Source organism: Rattus norvegicus, chromosome X (genome assembly GCF_021556685.1).
Source record: "Rattus norvegicus strain SHRSP/BbbUtx chromosome X, alternate assembly SHRSP_T2T, whole genome shotgun sequence".
Classification (NCBI taxonomy): domain Eukaryota; kingdom Metazoa; phylum Chordata; class Mammalia; order Rodentia; family Muridae; genus Rattus; species Rattus norvegicus.
The window spans coordinates 28,358,452-28,376,736 of NC_141554.1; the positions used below are offsets into that span (position 1 = coordinate 28,358,452).

General features: G+C 40.7%; 1 protein-coding gene across 1 annotated transcript in view; it reads left to right on the plus strand.

Moving 5' to 3' along the window:
• Smc1a (structural maintenance of chromosomes 1A) overlaps positions 1-17,082 on the plus strand; it is a 44,719-nt gene extending 27,637 nt beyond the window's left edge. Inside the window, 9 exon segments of the mRNA NM_031683.2 lie at positions 1,067-1,212; positions 1,305-1,458; positions 2,271-2,381; positions 13,520-13,676; positions 14,090-14,244; positions 14,359-14,510; positions 16,075-16,144; positions 16,392-16,502; positions 16,819-17,082. Coding sequence (NP_113871.2) covers positions 1,067-1,212; positions 1,305-1,458; positions 2,271-2,381; positions 13,520-13,676; positions 14,090-14,244; positions 14,359-14,510; positions 16,075-16,144; positions 16,392-16,502; positions 16,819-16,902 — 1,140 coding nt within the window. The 3' untranslated portion in view covers positions 16,903-17,082.
• Positions 17,083-18,285: the final 1,203 nt, after the last annotated feature.

An 18,285-nucleotide genomic window follows, 5' to 3' on the forward strand; every position in this document is an offset into this window, starting at 1 on the left:
AATTTTTTAAAAACTTTAAATTAGAACATTATAAATAATGATATAATTCTTGTTTGTTGACCATTCTCAATCGTAGTCCTTTTGTTTTTTTGTAGTGATAATCCTAGATTAATGTCTATTCACAAAATATACTATGTTGCTTGTATATGTTTAAATACAGAAATGTTATAGACTAGGGAAGCAACACTTGGTAAAGCGCTTGTTACACAAGCATGAGTTCAGATCCCCAGCACTTAAGTAAAAAGCTGAGTACGATGATACATTCTTGTAATCCCAATGATTGGAAGGCAGAAACAGGAATTCTTCACTTGTTAGAAGATTTGGTGAGAGACCTTGTCTTAAAAAATGGGTAGAAAGGCTTGAGAGATGGCTTGGTAGTTAAGAGTGCATACTGCTTTTAGAGATCTTGAATTTGGTTCCCTACACGCAGGTTATGTGGATCCAGCTCCCTGTAACTCCAGCTTCAAGATGTCTAAGTCTAATGCTTCTGGCCTCCTTGAATACCGGCATTCACATGTACATACTCACACACATACTCATAATTAAAAATAAATCTTAAAAAAATAGATTGTGGAAGATACTTGATATAAACTTATCGTATATACCTGCATACGATTGAGCATGTACACATACACACATATGACATGCACAGAAGGAAAATAAATACAAATTTCATACTGTATATGACAAACATTTTGATTTGGAAAAATGCTTAAAACTAAAACATTGATTATGATACAAAAGTAAAAATCTAATTTCAACCCTAAATGTTGAAATGTAAATGATGCAAGGAGGAAATATGCTAGAATTTTAGTTGTTTATTTCTGGCTGTTGGGATTGTAAGTGAACCCTCACACCTCCCTTAATTTTCCATAGTTTGAGCTCTTCTTTAACAGGCAATTTACACAATTGTAGTTGGGGAAAGCAACCAGCTGATTTAGGAAAGGATAAAAGAAGTCTGAGGGGTTGTATGAAAACAAACTGCTAATTGGGAAGGGTAGTGCAAAAGGAGAAAATTCCAAGGGAGTCTTCATTCTTGCCCTATTCATTCCCTTGCTGAGACCAGGAGGAGCAAAGACACATGAAGATAATAGATGAAACCATGGCTCAGCTCCAAGACCTTAAGAATCAGCACCTGGCCAAAAAGTCAGAAGTGAATGACAAGAATCATGAGATGGAAGAAATTCGCAAGAAGCTTGGGGGTGCCAATAAGTGAGTGGATTGCTGCCTGGGTTGGGTGGAAGTAGGTAAAGCAGGCAGCCTTCCAGATTTGGGTCTTACCTAAGCTACTTGGACCTTTTTAGGGAAATGACTCACTTACAGAAGGAAGTGACAGCCATTGAGACCAAGCTTGAACAGAAGCGCAGTGACCGCCACAACCTGCTACAGGCCTGTAAGATGCAGGACATCAAATTGCCACTGTCAAAGGGCACCATGGATGATATTAGTCAGGAAGAAGTGAGTATTATGATGGGTGGTAGGAGTGATCTATGGATATCTACGCAGTAATGGGAGATTAAAGATGGCCAGGAAGGGCAGGCAACATATAGGACACAGACAGGGAGTTGTGAGGGGCATAAAGATGGATGCAGAAGGGATGTGCCAAGGTGGAGATAGTGAAGTCAGGCTTTGGTATGAAAGGAACATTGACTTGAGAGCTGTAAGCCAGTGAGTGGTCAGAAAGACAATGAAGTGGTTCATTAATCTTAAGGATTTAAGCTCTTAGCTGTAGCAGATATTGGACATGGGTAGAAGTGAGAATTGCAGGACATTAGTCAAGAGCAAGGGAAGATTGGGAAACTGGAGGACCTGAGGAGACTGATAGCTTAGCTGCAGTGAGGGAGGTTGACCAGAAGAGGGTTGGGTAGGGGACTCAACAGTGCAGAAGTAAGGACGTTTAGGTGGAGGGAAAGGAGCAACATCCAAGAAACTGAGGCGCTTTATCAATTGGAAATGAAAGAGGTAGTGAGGGGTGGAGAATCGTGACTGAGGAGCTCCTCCTAGGTAGCCTTCCAGATACTGGTAGGCCATGACTTAACCGTTCCTAATCTTAACCTTAGCTGTGCTGGTTGAGCATTGTCCTCACATAGAAATGAAGAGACTTACTGAAGGTAGAGCCCAGTTTTCAATTTGGACCATCCTGTTCCCTCTGCCTCAGTACCATCAAGCAAGGTGATTCTTCAAAGTCAACAAAAGCTTCAAAGGAGTCCCTAATTTCTAGAGGGGTACAAATGACTACTCTGCTCCATCTGTTTCTTCCAACATTGCAGGGTGGCTCCCAGGGAGAAGAGTCAGTGAGTGGTTCCCAGAGAACATCTAGTATCTATGCACGAGAGGCCCTCATTGAGATTGACTACGGTGACCTGTGTGAAGATCTGAAGGTAAGAACTGTGGGTTCAACTGAGGCATCAACATCTTCTCAGCTGACTCAAGAAAAGTTAAGTCCAGGTGCACACAGAGAGATAAAAATTATATTCTTAGGAGGAGATATGGAGACAAAGTTTGCAGCAGAGACTGAAGGAATGGCCATTCAGAGCCTGCCCCACCTGGGGATCCAGCCCATATATATATATACAGCCACCAAACCTAGACAATATTGATGAAGCCAAGAAGTGCATGCTGACAGGAGCCTGATACAGCTGTCTCCTGAGAGGCTCAGCTGGAGCTTGACAAATAGAGAAGCGAGTGCTAGCAGCAAACCATTGAACTGAGAACGGGTCCCTTGAAGGAGTTAGAGAAAGGATTGAAAGAGCTGAAGGGGCTTGCAGCCCCATAAGAACAACAATACCAACCAGAGCTTCCAGGGACTAAACCACTACCCAAAGACTATACATGGACGGACCCATGGCTCCAGCTGCATATGTAGAAGAGGATGGCCTTGTTGGGCACCAATGGGAGGAGAAGCCCTTGGTCCTGTCAAGGCTCGATGCCCCAGTGTAGGGGGATGTCAGGGTGGGGAGGCGGGAAGGGGAGTTGGCTAGGGAGGGGAAACACCCTTATAGAAGAAAGTGAGGGAGATGGGATAGGTGGCTTATGCCAGGAAACTGGGAAAGGGAATAACATTTGAAATGTAAATAAAAAGTATCCAATAAAAAATAAAAAAAATACAAACTCCTATGTAGTAAACAGATAGGCCTTAGGTACTTGTCAGGGCTGTCACAGGTCCTATCCCCCTCCTTTGACATTCTAATTTTCCCCTTCACCATCTTCACCTTAGCTGCCATGTTTATAATTGGTCCCACAGGTTACCTCAAACCCTAGCTCTCCTTACCCTCCAGTGCTTCTCACATGTTCAAAACCCAAATTGATGCTTTATTCTTGACTCTTTCCCCTTAGGCATTCTTGCTTGCTTGTTTGCTTGCCTACTGTTGCTCCATCATGTCTCTAGTGCGGGCTTTCACTTCACACAAGTTCCTACAGAAACTAATCTCCAAAATATTTTCTACTTTGTAGTCTAATCCTTTATCATTATGTCCGGGGAGATCTGATTTTTTTAATTTATAAGTAATTACAAATATACATAGAAGTAAGGAAATTGATATAATGAATATCAGGCACCCACCACCCATCTTCAGCAGTTAGTAACATATGGTCAATCTTGTTTTTTATAATCCCTACCATGGGACTATTGTAAAGCAAGTTTGAAGCATTGTTCTGTTCATAATTGCCTCAGTATATATCTATAAAATATGAAGGCTCTTAAGGAAATAGGATGCATAATTTCAAAAGCATTACTCTCTTCTAATATGCAGTAAATGTTTTTGCATTGTTTTCAGTAAATGCTTTTGCATTGTCTATATCAAAGTCAGGATTCAAGTGTGTTTTTGTTTGCTTTTCTGTTGCTGTGATAAAACACTGACCAAAAACACCTTGAAAAGGAAAGGGTTTGTTTGGCTGTGTCCTAGTACCAGTCCATCATTGAGAGAAGACAAGGAAGAAACTCAAAGAAGAGCAGGAACCTGGAGGCAAGACCTGATACAGAGCCATGGAGGGGTGCTGCTTATTGGTTTGCTCCTCATGGCTGGCTCATGTAGAACCCAGGACCACCTACCCAGGGGTGGCACTGCTTGAAATATGCTGGACCCTCCCACATTAGATACCTACAGGTAATCTAATGGAGAAATTTTCTCAATTGAGGTTCTTCCAAGATAACTCTAGTTTGTGTCAAGTTGACAAAAGACTAACCAGGACAAAATATAGTCCGTATGTTAAGATTGATCTCTGCTAATCTATAACTTTTCTTTTCTCTGTGTTTCTCTCTTTTCTGTTTCTTTTTCTTCTATTTATTTGTGGGAGAAACCATAGCATTGGTCCTATAGGATTTTCTGCATTCTAGATTTGGGTAATTATATCTCTGTGATATTACTTAATTACGTCTTTCATTGCCTGAATTTTCTATAAACTGGTAAATATAGAGAGAGTTTGATTGAGTTTGAGTTCTTGGTTTTAGCAGTGAGAATATAGCAGTGTGTGGTACTGTGGAATTGCATCATGTTAGTAGATATTTGCTGTCGTGATACAGTTCCTTGCTCATGCTCACTTCTCTCAGACTAGTTACAAGAACCCCTCCTCTAGACTCAAGTCCTTTATATGAAAATGCTCTAGTATTCTTATGTAACTTAAATAGATTATTTCTCATACTTTATTTATCATTCATTTATTTATTCATTGATTCAGGATCTCATTGTATAGACCTGACTGCCTGGAAACTCTATGTAGGCCAGGCTGGCCTCAAATTCACAGAGATCTACCTGTCTCTGCCTCCCAAGTGCTAGCATTAAAGGTACAAGCCACCACATTTGGCTTCCTAATACTTTAAATCATCTCTAGCACATTTATAATGCGAAATGCAATGTAAATAGTTACTTACTTTATTTAGGGAATAATAACAAAAAACTACACATTCAGTAACAAGAATGACGTTTTTAGATTATATTTATTTTATGTCCTTGTATGTGTGTGTACCATGTGCATGTACACTACCTGTGGAGATTAGAAGAGGGCATTGGATCCCATCAGACTACAGTTGCTGACAGTTATAAGACACCATGTGAGTGCTGAGAACAAAACCTAGGTCCTGTGTAACAAGTGTTCTTAACCGATGAGCCATCTCCAGCTTCTACTAATAATATTTTTAAAAAGAATTTTCAGTTCAGTTTGGCAAGCCACGGACTGATTGTGTGAGAAACACTGGTGCCAGAGCAACCAATAAAATAAAGCACAGATGCAACTGCCCCAGTTTAGTCTATGGGAACCTTTCTTTCTTCTGGTTTACTTCATTCTATTTGACTCCGGGCCTCTAATCTTAGGCTCAGGCTGGCCTCAAACTCCTAGGCTCAATCAGTTTTCCTATCTCAGTCCCTTGAGCAGCTGGATAGGGAAGTTCCAAAGGGCAAAAGAGGGCTAGGGATATTACTTGGTGATAGATGACTTACCAGTCATACACTGCCATTGGTTCAGTCCCTAGTAGAGCAAAGAAAATACCACTGGGTACAAACCAAGAAACCAGTCAGCCCAAAATGTGTGCATAAACCCACTGCAGAGAAATGGGATGGAGAAAACACTTAGAGGATGAAATTCAGAGAACTGTCCAACAGTTGCACCTTATTTGAATTCAGCTTTGTAAAACCTTTAAGAAATAATTTATTGAATAAGAATTTCAATATTGAGTTTTGATGTTAGAATTAATGTTAATATTTTTAGCTGTGGTAATGGTATATAGTTTTATTTTCTAAAGATTCTTTTTGTTTACAGCGGTGGTTCTCAATGGTAGGGTAGGTATTTTGCATCCCAGGGGCAATATACTTTCGGGAAATCTGTAGGGTCTCTTTATGGGTCTTTTTATGAGATCCACACCTAGGAATATCATTTCATTGGTCCCCGTTGTAAAATGGCCATCTTATTCTTTAATTTCTTTTTATATTAACCAAAATAGAGAGGTTTCGTTTTGTTACTTGGTAACCCTAAGGTCCAGTTACATAGGAAAGGTAGCTTAATTCTTCTTTCCTCACCAGCTCTGCACACAGTTCTGGGTTGCTTCCTCAGTGTGCTCAGCACTCATCCACCGAGTTCTTTTCTATCATTGTGAGTTTACGGACTTAAGTACTTGGGCTGTGTTCAGTCTTTTGTGGTTATTCTTGGTGCTCTGTCCTTAGCCAGGGGGAATGCATTCAGGTTGGCTACTTCACCATCTTGATAAAACCCTTTTAGTCTTTGTTCGTCTCCCTTAGTTCCTGATGTCTAGGCTCATCCTCTGGATTTCTCACCCAGATGAGGAATGAGCCAGTTTTCTAAGAAGCTCTTGACTCCTTTGTTCAGTGGAAAGCACTACTATTTAATAACAACCATCTGGACACTGGAGTGCTCAGTACAGCTGACTGGTTGGTGTTTCTAGAGCTCTTCAGTAGATTTGGGCCACCTGATGCCTTTTTTTTATTTTGAGGGAAAAAAAAGTATTACAGAGTTCATGTTGATACATCTGACTAAAATTGAAAATTTCAGTTTAACATCATTGTGCTTATGCTTGAGACTCATAGTTTCACCAAAAAACTTGTTTCCTAACTCATTTTTAAAAATTAGGTTTATGTGTGTATATGATGTGTGTGTGAATACCATGGTATGAGTGTGCAAGTCATATATGGAGCCAATTCTCTCCTGTGTGAATCCTGAGGATCAAACTTAGGTCGTCAGTCTGAGTCAACTTGCTAACTCAATTTTATCATTTTTTTTTTCCGGAGCTGAGGACTGAACCCAGGGCCTTGTGCTTGCTAGGCAAACACTCTACCACTGAGCTAAATCCCCAACCCCAATTTTATCATTTTTGCTTTCTCTCATCTCTATTTTTCTCTCTTTCTCTATTACATGTATACTTTTTTTGCTTTTACTTTCTTTTTTTCCTGAGCCTTGTGAAAAAATACAGACAATAAGGTAGTTCAACTCCAGAGCCAGGTGTGAGGGCATACACCTGCAGTTACAGCACTTGGGATGCAGAAACAGTGTGTTTATGTTGTATTTCACCATGACGTTCACCCTCTCAGGATCTGTCCATTATTAACTAATGATGCTGACTTTAATCCCTTGCTCAAAAGTGTCAATTGCCAGGTTCCTCATTGCTAAGCATACACTTTTGTTTTTGTCATTAATTAGCAAGGAATTTTCAGAGTAGTGCTTTGTCATCTTGTGAGCATCTTGTTCCCCAATAATTTTTTAACCTAACCTTTCTTGTATGTCTGTTTAGTTTTGTTTTATAACCATGTAGCATCATATGGTTCTAACATCAAAAGTATAAAATAGGGTACATGAGAGTTTTGGCTTCTATTTCTGTTCCTTTCTCTTCATCAGTAGGTCACTCTTTAATTAGTTTTCACATTGCCCTTTTGTTGCAGTTTTAAAATACAAATATGTTTACATGCAATAACATTCATATTCTCCTTTTAGATAATAGTAAACTGTTCTTATTTTCCATTTTCATTTGAAAGCCTATCCTACAGACTATTCCATAGCAATTTGTAGTGATCTTCAGTTTCCTTCCTACCTTTATTCAGTCCTTCTTCCTTCCTTCCTTCCTTCCATTTTTCTTTCTTTCTTTCTATAAATTCTTACTGTTAAATATATCTGTGACTTTTCAGTGTAGTTTTTTTCCATTATGGCATTACTTACTTAACAAGATTTGAGGTGTCTTCCCTCTCCCCCTGCCCCCGACCTGGTTCTCTCCCTGTCCTTCCTCCCTTGTGCCCTCCCACCCTCGCTTTGATGTCACATGTTACACCCGCACCCCCTGCATGCACTTCTTTTCTCAACACATTTTTTTGGTCTCCTATCTAGTTTTATAGTTTATACCACTCTCCCAAACCCTTATTTACACACATACAAACACTAAAAATGAGGGAAAACATGGAATCTGTGTCTTTCTGAGACTGAGCCACCTCAATATACTTTCTACTTCCATCCATTTTCCTGAAAATTTCCCAATTTCATTTTTCTTAACAGCTGAGTAAAACTCTGTTATTGATAAATCAACATTTTCATCACCCATTCTTCTGTATAAGGACATCTAGTCTGGCTCCATTGCCCTGCAGTTGTGAATAGTACAGCAGTAAACAGGAATGTGTCAGGACCTACAGTCCTTTGAATATATGCCCAAGAGTTTGAGTCATATGCTAACTTTATATTTATGTTTTTGTTTATTTTGAAGGGGTGATGGTTTGAAATAGAGTCTCTCTATGTAGCCTGGGCTTTCCTGGAGCTTGTTACATAGACCAGGCTGGCCTCAAACTCAAAACCAAGCTGGCCTCAAAGGATTGTCTCCCTTCTGCCTCCCAAGTACTGGAATTAAAGGTGTACCTCACCATATCGAGATATCTTTAATATTTTGAGGGGCCATATTGGTTTCCCTAATGGCAATATTTACTTTCCTAGTAGAGTGGATAGTCTGCTTTTTCCCCACAGCCTCACCAGCATTTGTAGTTATTTGTTTTCTTGATCATAGTCATTCTGACTGACAGTGAGATGAGAAGGAATCTCAAAGTGGTTTTAATTTAAATTTTCCTACTGGCTAGCAATAGTGAACGTATATGTGTGTGTTTACATTTGTTTGTTTGTTTATTATGTGTGCATACACCAACACGTGTGGAGGTCAGAGGACAACTTCCTAGAGTTAGTTCTCTCCTGTTACCTTATAGGTTCTAGACTTTGAACTCCAGCGTTTGATGCCAAGTACCCCATCCACTGAGCAATCTTGCTGGGCCTTCTGAAATATTTACTGGTTTTCTTCTTTTGAGAATTGTCTGTTTATTACATTAGCTCTTTTATTGATTAATAGTTTTGTGGCTCAGGTGGTTTACTTTTTGTAATTATATATTCTGGATATCAATCCTGTCTGGGCCTAACTGGCAAAGATTTTCTCCCATTCTGTATGCTCTTTCTTCTGTTGTTGGTTCCTCTGGCTGTGCAGGGTTTTTAGTTTCATGTCCCATTTGTTGGTTCTTAGGACTATTTTCTGTTCTTTCACTCCTCTACAGAAAGTTCTTGCTTATATCTGTAACTTCAAGTGTGTTCTTTATATCTTCCTGTAACATCTTCAGAGTTTGAGGTTTTAAAGTAAGTCTTTTCGTCTGATTTGAAACAATTTTTGTTTACGATAAGAGATACATTTTTTGGTATATATGCTTGATGCCTTTGTCAAAATTAGGTGGCTGTAGCTGTGAGTATTTCTGAGTGATTTTATTTATGTCTTGGCTCTTTTGGGCTACATGTTTGGTTTTGTGCCACAACTAGTTTGTTTTTATTGCTCAGTGATACGAGTTTTTTCCTAATTCTTTGAAAAATTTATGTTCGTATGTTTTGATCTTATTAATCCCTTCTCCTCAGGCTTCTCAGTCCAACCTTCTTTCCCTACCCACCAAACTTGGCGTCATCTTTTTCCCCCTCCTTTTTAATAAACCCATCAAGTAAAGTCAGTGCCACCTAGATATTCTTGGATTTGTAGCCTTTTACTACAGTATGGTCAGCGTACTAGGGGCCACACCCTTAAGGAAACTCCCTCTCCCTCTCCCAGCAGCTATCAACTGCTCCTTAACTAGGGGTAAGATACAATTGTAAGTCATATATCATAATGTTGCTTAGGCCGTGTGCTGTCCTTTGTGTTGTTTATATTAATTTTTAGATTTTTCTAATTCTGTGAAGAATGCCATTGGCATTTTGATGGGAACTGTATTGAATCTGTAGATGGCTTTTGGTAATAAAAGCCATTTTGCACATAAATTCTGCTTGTCAGGTGCTTGGAAGGTGTCTCTGTTGTTTGGCATCTTCTTTAAGGGCCTTAATGTTTTCATTGTACAGGTCTTTACATCCTTAATCCAGGGTATTTATTTTGGGGGCAGCTATTGTGCATGGGATGTTTTTCCTAATTTCTGTCTCAGAAAGCTTGTTGTTGGTATGTATATATGAGAGCTACTAATTTTTGAATGTTGATTTTGTATCTTGCAACATTACTGAAAGTGTTTATTGAATATGAGTTTTCTGGTAGAATATGTGCAGTCAAATACAGAATCATGTTTTCTGCGAATGAGTAATTTCACTTCTTTGTTTGCTTTATCCTTTTTAAGCTTTTTCTTACCTTACTGTTCTAGCAAGGCTTTCAGCACAATATTGGAGAAAAATGTAGAGAGCCGACTTCCATGTCTCATTGGAAAATTTAGAGAAAATATTTTTAGTTTTTCATTTCTTTATTATAATGTAGCCTTAGGTTTATCATATAGAATATTTATTGTTTTGAGGTATGTTTCAATTATTTCTTATTTCTTATCTTGAGGGCATGTTGAACTGTGGTCAGTACTTTTTCTGTATCTATGTAATATATAGAGGTGGCCATATATTTCTGTCCTTAAGATTATCTCTGTGGATGGCTAGAAGGATGGTTCAGCAGTTAAGTAAGAGTACTTACTGTTCTTGCAGGGGACAAAAGTGTGCTTTCCAGCACTCTTGTCAGTGGCTTACAAGCCTATAATTTCAGCTGCAAGGAGATCTGACACTTTTGCCTTTCCTGGGTACCTGTATTCACACACACACACACACACACACACACACACACAAACACAAACAAACACACACACACAGTGGCTGTGGTTCTTCTGGAGAAGAACAAGCTAGTCAATTTTTTTTAAAGAAAAAGAAAAATCCAGCATGAAAAGGGAGGGCTCACTCAGGAGCCCTCACACATAGCTGTAGAGCTGATATAGTTGATAAATTCTGAGAAAGTTAGTTCTCTTTAAACGTAAGTTTGAAAGGTTGACCATTACTCATACTCATTAGTGTCTGAGAGTTGGGTCGGTAGGAAGAAGTTGGGGGAGGGGAAAGACTGAATAAAATATACCGTAAAAAAAGAATTTAAATAAATTTATAAAAGAGGATAGGAAGTTGAGGGATGAAGGAATGAAAGTGAACCTAGGACAGTGGTTCTCAACTTTCCTAAGGCTACAGTCCTTTAATATAGGTCCTCATGTTGTGATGATCCCTGACTATAAAATTATTTTTGTTGCTATTTTGTAACTGTAATTATGCTACTGTCATGAAATTGTAATATAAATATATGTGTTTTTCAATGGTCTTAAGTGACCACCTGGGAAAGTATTGTTCAACCCCCAACCCACAGGTTCAGATTCAGGAGGAATTAAAAGGAATGGGGTGAATATGATCAAGATACGTGGTATGCATGTATGAAATTCTCAAAGAATTAATAAAAATATCTAAAAATACATCTACACTAAAAATATTACTTTGGTAAATTGCCTTTATTGGTTTGCATATGTTTTAGTTATTAATGTGTTTTATTAATTAAATGTTAAATGCCAATTTCACACATGTACACAATACATACTTATCACTCACCCCCTTTCCCATATCTACTGCCTCTGTTCTACCCACCCAACTTCAGTATAGCTCTTTCTTGTGTTCTGCTTTTGTTTAACTGGGATTGTATAAATGAACACAGATTTGGAGCTACTTAGTGGTCTCAGCCCTGGGTACATACTGGAGAAGGTGATTTCACAGTAAGTGGGATGACCCCATGAGCACCAAGCACCTTTTTCTTCTTCACTTATTGACAGGGACTGTCTTGTGTGGTTCTGTACAGGTGATCATAGTTGTAAGCTCATGATTACATATGTTAAACTAGCCTTGCATTCTTGGGATAAAACCTCCTTGGTCATGATATGTGATTATGATGTGTTCTTGAATTCAGTTTGTATTTTCCTGAAATTTTCTGTTTCTGTATCATTGGGAATACTAGGTCTATAGGTTTTTGTTTTTGTTTTTTTGGCTTTTGGTTTTTGTTTGGGTTTTTTTGTCATTGTGTCTTTACCTGATTTGGACATTAGGATAATGCTGGCTTCAAAGAGTGAAATTGATTGTGTTTCTTCCCCCTTTTATTTCATAGAACAGTTTAATATTAATATTAGATTTTCCTTTAAAGTTTGCCAGGCTTGGTTGTACTTTAATCCCAGCATTTGGGAGGCAGAGGCAGATGGATCTCTGTGAGTTTGAGGACAGTCAGGGCTGTTAGACAGAGATATCTTGTCTTGGGAATGGATAGATGGATGGATGGGTGGGTAGGTGAGTGGGTGGATAGATGAAGTTTGATAGAACTCAGTGTTGTGTTCACCTGGTTCTGGGCTTTTCTCTGTGGACTTTTGGTTACTGTGCTAGTCTCATTGTTCTCTATGGATCATGCGCATTTATAAATGAACCATTTCATTTAGATTTTATAGTGTATTAGAATATAAGTTTTAGTAGCGACATGGCTCGGAAGTTAAGAGCACTTACTGTATTTGCAGTAGACCCAGGATCAGTTGCTAACACCCACATGATGGCTCACAGCTCTCTGTAATCTTTGGTTAAGACAGTTACTGCTGTCATCTAGCCTCCAGGGGTACCAGGGGTCTTCTTTGTTTCTAAAAGAGTTTTCTAAAATGTAAATATATCCATGTCCTTCTTGCTCTTTAAATCACATTGGTCTCCGTTGAGATAAAAATGTATGTTTGTAAGGCTTTTTATAACCCATCTTTTGCTTGCTTATCTAGTTACTTCTCTTTGTGCTCCCCCAGCATATTTCTGTGAATTCATGAACATGATACACATAAATTGTTAGTAGTGCCATATTGACTTTAAAAAAGGTTTTTTTGACTTCTAAAGTTGATTACTCCTGAATTGCTTCTAATTCGGTGACTAACTTATGAGGAACCTCCACCCCAGCTTTTGCCTGTGATGTTACCATTCATACATAAAACTACATCTACTGTTTCCTTTTCTACTGTTCATCCTATAGGCTTTAACTTCCACACACGCCCAGAAGTTTTCCCTCACCACAGGTTCTGAGTCAGGTTCCCTTCTCATGTGCTGATTCAGCATTGCTTGTCACTGTCTTCACATTCATCTTGCTCTATACTGATTATTTACTTAGCTGTGTTTCTATGTTAGCTCCTTCAATTCTGTGAATACAGGAACTGTGCTTGGTAGATATTAAGTCAAGTAGTTATTACTAAAAGTAGCAGTGAGACACAAGTTCAAACATGCATTTACAGTAGCTATAAGGGGCCCCAAACCAAAACTGAGTGGAATTTGCTCAAGTACAATGATTTAAAAGCAAATCATGTGTTGCCTTAGTTATCCTTGGATCTGTAAGTGGAGGCCAGAGCAATCTGTGTGGGTCTTTAGGTCACTGTGGTGTGGTGCTGGTTCAACGCTTGGTCTAAAAGCCAGAGAGGGCCACTAGCAGCCGTTCCTCCAAAGACAAATAGGTTGGCACGATCTAGAGGAAGAACTATAGGTGACAAAGCCACATTCACCTAGAATTTCCAGTGACAGTTGAAACAGTCAAATCAAGCTAGACTCTGTGAAAGATGACAAACTGGAGAAGAACTTGCCTTCTGCATAGGAGCAGATCCCCAAGCACCATTCATCTCTCAGGTGGTCTGGACTCGGGGTCAGGTGCTCCTTACTATTGCTGGGTGTGGGGTTACAGGATGCACAGGCGGAAGAAGAAATCAAGCAAGAGATGAACACACTCCAGCAAAAGCTGAATGAGCAGCAGAGTGTGCTTCAGAGGATTGCTGCCCCTAACATGAAGGCCATGGAAAAGCTGGAAAGTGTCCGAGACAAGTTCCAGGAGACCTCAGATGGTAAGCCTGGCATTTCTTTCTGAGCCTCGGATGAGAACAGAAGACTCAAGGTATGATAAGGATGTACTGCTATATCCTAGCAGCCCCTTTTTTACATAACTTTACACTTACAACTGTTAAGTGCTCGAAACTGTGGGGGTCATCTACTTGCTTGCTACAAAGCAAATGATGGTGTCAAGAAAGCTGGTAGTGCCCAAGGAAAAAATCTGTGTTTGTGTGCCTAGACTTTGTGCTAGCCAACTCACCAAATACTGATCCTTGTAAGGCCCTCTTCAGGCATTTCTCTCCCTTTGTAGGTCATCACTAGAATTTTCATTTACAGGATTTACAGGTCATTCTTGGCAGGTGTGGTTCTCAACCCTGGCAGAACCCAGGGCACTGAGAGATTATCATTTGCTCTTTTTTTCTGGCAGAATTTGAGGCAGCACGAAAGCGAGCAAAGAAAGCCAAGCAGGCATTTGAACAGATAAAGAAGGAGCGCTTTGACCGATTCAATGCTTGTTTTGAATCTGTGGCTACCAATATTGATGAGATCTACAAGGCTCTGTCCCGTAACAGCAGTGCCCAGGTAGACTGAAACCCCTTATGCCACCAGCTCCCACCATTCTTAGTTGTTCTTCCCTCTTCCTATCACCATGCTCATCCATGCTTCCAGGTCCTCACCCACTCTGTCTTCCCCTAGGCATTCTTGGGCCCCGAGAATCCTGAAGAGCCCTATTTGGATGGTATCAACTACAACTGTGTAGCTCCTGGCAAACGTTTCCGGCCTATGGACAATTTGTCAGGCGGGGAGAAGACAGTTGCCGCACTGGCCTTGCTTTTTGCCATTCACAGGTAAGGCTTTGCCTCATAAGGCAGTTAGTTGGTGGACAGACTGAGCTGAGGCAACCAGAGGCTCTGGAGCCCAATGATATGCAGAGATCTGCATAGGTGAAGGTGTTTTAGTATCTAGATTATACCCATTTCTATATCTACTACGGCACATCACTATTGGCCTTGGTGATTGGTTTTTGGGCCTGTCTTCCCCATCTCCCCTCATCCACTCAGCCCATCTTTCTGGTTCCTGCATGTATTTAGTTCCACTTCTAGACTTTTCTTTACACGGTTGCTGGTTAGTAAGTTCTTTCTATACATGTCTAGCTTGACATACCTCTTCATTCTCCTTCCCTTCCTCTGGGAAGCCCTCTTTGACCTCTGGTATACCTTGACAACCCCTACCCCAAGCCAGTAGTGCTTAGATATGACTCCCTACCACGTAATGTTTAGTTATAAAGCATTAGTTCATGAGCATTTCTTGAGTGCTGCTCTGTACAGACCCTGTTGGGAGCTTAGGGTCAGGTGAGTCAGACATGGTCTCTGTCCAAAGGAGCTCACAGACTGACACATAACCAGACAGTAGTGTGGAGGGTGTGCATACATAAAAGAAGGCCACCTAACCTAGGGAGGGTATGATGGGCAGGGGAAAAAAAACATGAGTAGTGTTTGGGGATAGGAGAGGTGGCTTAATGGTTAAGAAGAATACTTGTGTACAACAATGCCAAGCAACCAGAGCTTCCAGGGACTAAGCCACTACCTAAAGACTATACATGGACTGACCCTGGACTCTGACCCCATAGGTAGCAATGAATATCCTAGTAAGAGCACCAGTGGAAGGGGAAGCCCTGGGTCCTGCTAAGACTGAACCCCCAGTGAACTAGACTATGCGGGGAGGGCGGCAATGGGGGGAGGTTTGGGAGGGGAACACCCACAAGGAAGGGGAGGGGGGAGGGTGATGTCTGTCCGGAAACCGGGAAAGGGAATAACACTTGAAATGTATATAAGAAATACTCAAGATAATAAAAAAAATAAAATAAAATAAAATAAAATAAAAAAGAAAAAAAAAAAAAGAATACTTGTTGCCCTTGTAAAGAATTTAGGTTTGGTTTCCAGCACCCAGATGCTGGCTCAGAAACACCTATAACTTTAATTTCAGGGGGTCCAGTGCTCTCTTCTGACTTCTGTAGGCATCAGACCTGCACATGGTGCACACATATACATTCAAGAAAAGTACTCATACACATAAAATATTCTTTTAAAGAAAAGTCTACCAAGGAAACCAGCAAGCATTTTAGGCTGAACGTGCAGCATGTATGAAGGAGGCGTGTCATCCTGATATATGTTGGGACATAGTAGACCCTCAGATCGTTTGCTTACTAAGGACAGTTCCTGAAAAAGAAAAAAAGATTTTTCATGGTTCTAGGGGGATAGTGGCACCCAGAACCAGATGCAAAGGAGGGAATTCAGAGACTTGGGTTATTTAGTCTCTGAATGTAGTTGGCCTATTCTGACTGTGGGGCTGGCCTACTCTTTTTGCTGCCCTCATTTCTCAATGTTAGCTCACTTATTTATTCCCTCCCAGCTACAAGCCAGCCCCCTTCTTCGTCCTGGATGAGATTGATGCTGCCTTGGATAACACCAACATTGGCAAGGTAGGTGCAAGAAAGGTGTCGCCTGGGAGGGAAGGCCCCAAGTTGGGGCTGGGTTTCAGGAAGCCATTCCTGATTGTGCCCTAGCTATGCCTGCTGCCTAGTCTACATACCAGGAGGATTGGGTCACCCTCATTTGATAATCAGTAGCCTTTTCTTAGTCTCTTTTACCCCCAACCCCCCCCCTACTTACTTTGACTAAAAAGTGGCAGTGTTGAGTCTTGAGCTCTGCTAAATACCCCTCCCACAGGTGGCAAATTACATCAAGGAGCAGTCAACTTGCAACTTCCAGGCCATTGTTATCTCTCTCAAGGAGGAATTCTACACCAAGGCTGAGAGCCTCATTGGAGTCTATCCTGAGGTAGTGTGGGCTGGGGTGCAGTGGATGGGCAAAGGGTAAAGGGGTGCAAGGGATCAGGTTCTGAGCAGTCATTTGGGTTTGTTGGAGCCTGCCCTGATTGTTTAGCCAGCCCATCCTGGCAGAGACAGCCAGACAGTGAAGACAGTGAAAAAGGGCAGAGTTTGGCAAAGAAAGAAGGCCCATGGGATTGAATGCTTTCATCCAGAAAGAACCATTGCTGGCCTTTGAGCAGATACATCGGGAGGTAGTTCTTCAGCCCCTGGTCCTGGGCCGTAGACCTTTCTTAATTCTCTCCTCACCTTTTTTCTTCCTTCAGCAAGGAGACTGTGTGATCAGCAAAGTCCTGACCTTCGACCTCACCAAGTATCCAGATGCCAACCCTAACCCCAATGAACAATAGCAGGAATTCTGTCTTCTTGTCTGGATCCCTGAACTGCCCTTCTATCCATCTTCTCTCCTGGATCCCATCACCCACTATCATGGATCGCCTGGCACCATACCCCCTTATGTTTGTGTGCATGTGTGATTGATTGTGTGCATGTTAATTTGTTTGCAAAAATAAATACTGGAGACTGGTTTTAAAGGAGCCTAATCTGAATTTGATTCCAAGGAAATACAGATGGGCAAAAGTACCCAAGACCTCATAGAGTGGCAGTCACTGAACTGCCCTCATTTACTCTGTCATGTACTCTGTCCATCTGACGTTTAATGGACACCTTTTATTTGTCTGGCTGTATATTGAAAATGCTGAGTTGAATCAGGGACCATGTCTTTCTGGTAATGAAATGGGCTTGGTTTGTAAATTACTATGATTAGCCAAATATCACAAATACCTTGATAAGAGGATTATCACTTTCATGCTTTGTGGAAAAACTCAGATTTGAGCCAGACCTTGACAAATTGGTAAGATTTAGTCAGGGACTAAGAGTAGAGGATGCTCTGGGGAGAGAAAGTTACAGATCTGGTTCTACTTAACACTTAACTATTTGTTGCCAGACAAATCATTTGACCTTTCTTTGTCTTGGTTCCCTCATTTATAAGATGGGGCTAGCATTTCCATTCCTCATAGGATTTAATGATTTCATACTCTCATTAAAACCTTAGCAACACTCAATGCCAGCCCCTCTAAATACAAGTCTTAATGTTCCTGGGTCTGGGAGGGCTTCTGACCCTTGCAAGAGACAAAAGGGGTGGCCATGTCTGGGAGGTGCTGGATGCTTTGGTTACTGGGAAAGAGCCAGGGCACAGATGGGGTTTATCTAGTAAATAGAGAGCCTGAGGAGCCCAGTAGCTTCGACATGCATGATAACTATGTGCTTGGGCCCCAATCTCGGTTGTCAGGAACTAAGCCTAGGCCACTTGTCAGCCTAGCATGTTCAGGTGTGGTTGAGAACTAACCTCATTAACTATAATGACTGCTGGAGAAAAGAAGCTGCTGCAATGGCTTTAGCCTCTGCTTTCGTTTGGTTGTTTTTAGAAATTAACTCAGACTGAACATTGTGGGACACACCTTTTTTTCAGATTTATGTTTGTATTATTTGTATTTGTGTGTGCATAATATATGTGTTTATCAGATCCCCTAGAGCTGGAGTTAATGAGCTGCCTAACATGGGTGCTGGGAACAGAACTCTAGTACTGTGGGGGCAAAGTTTAATCAGGACTGCTTGCTCAATGGTATTTACTGTGCGAGACACTGGCTCCACCATACTTCACACCAGTACCACAAGGAGTACATGGATCCATTCTCTTTTTAAGAAATTCTATTGTGGGTTGATGAGATGCT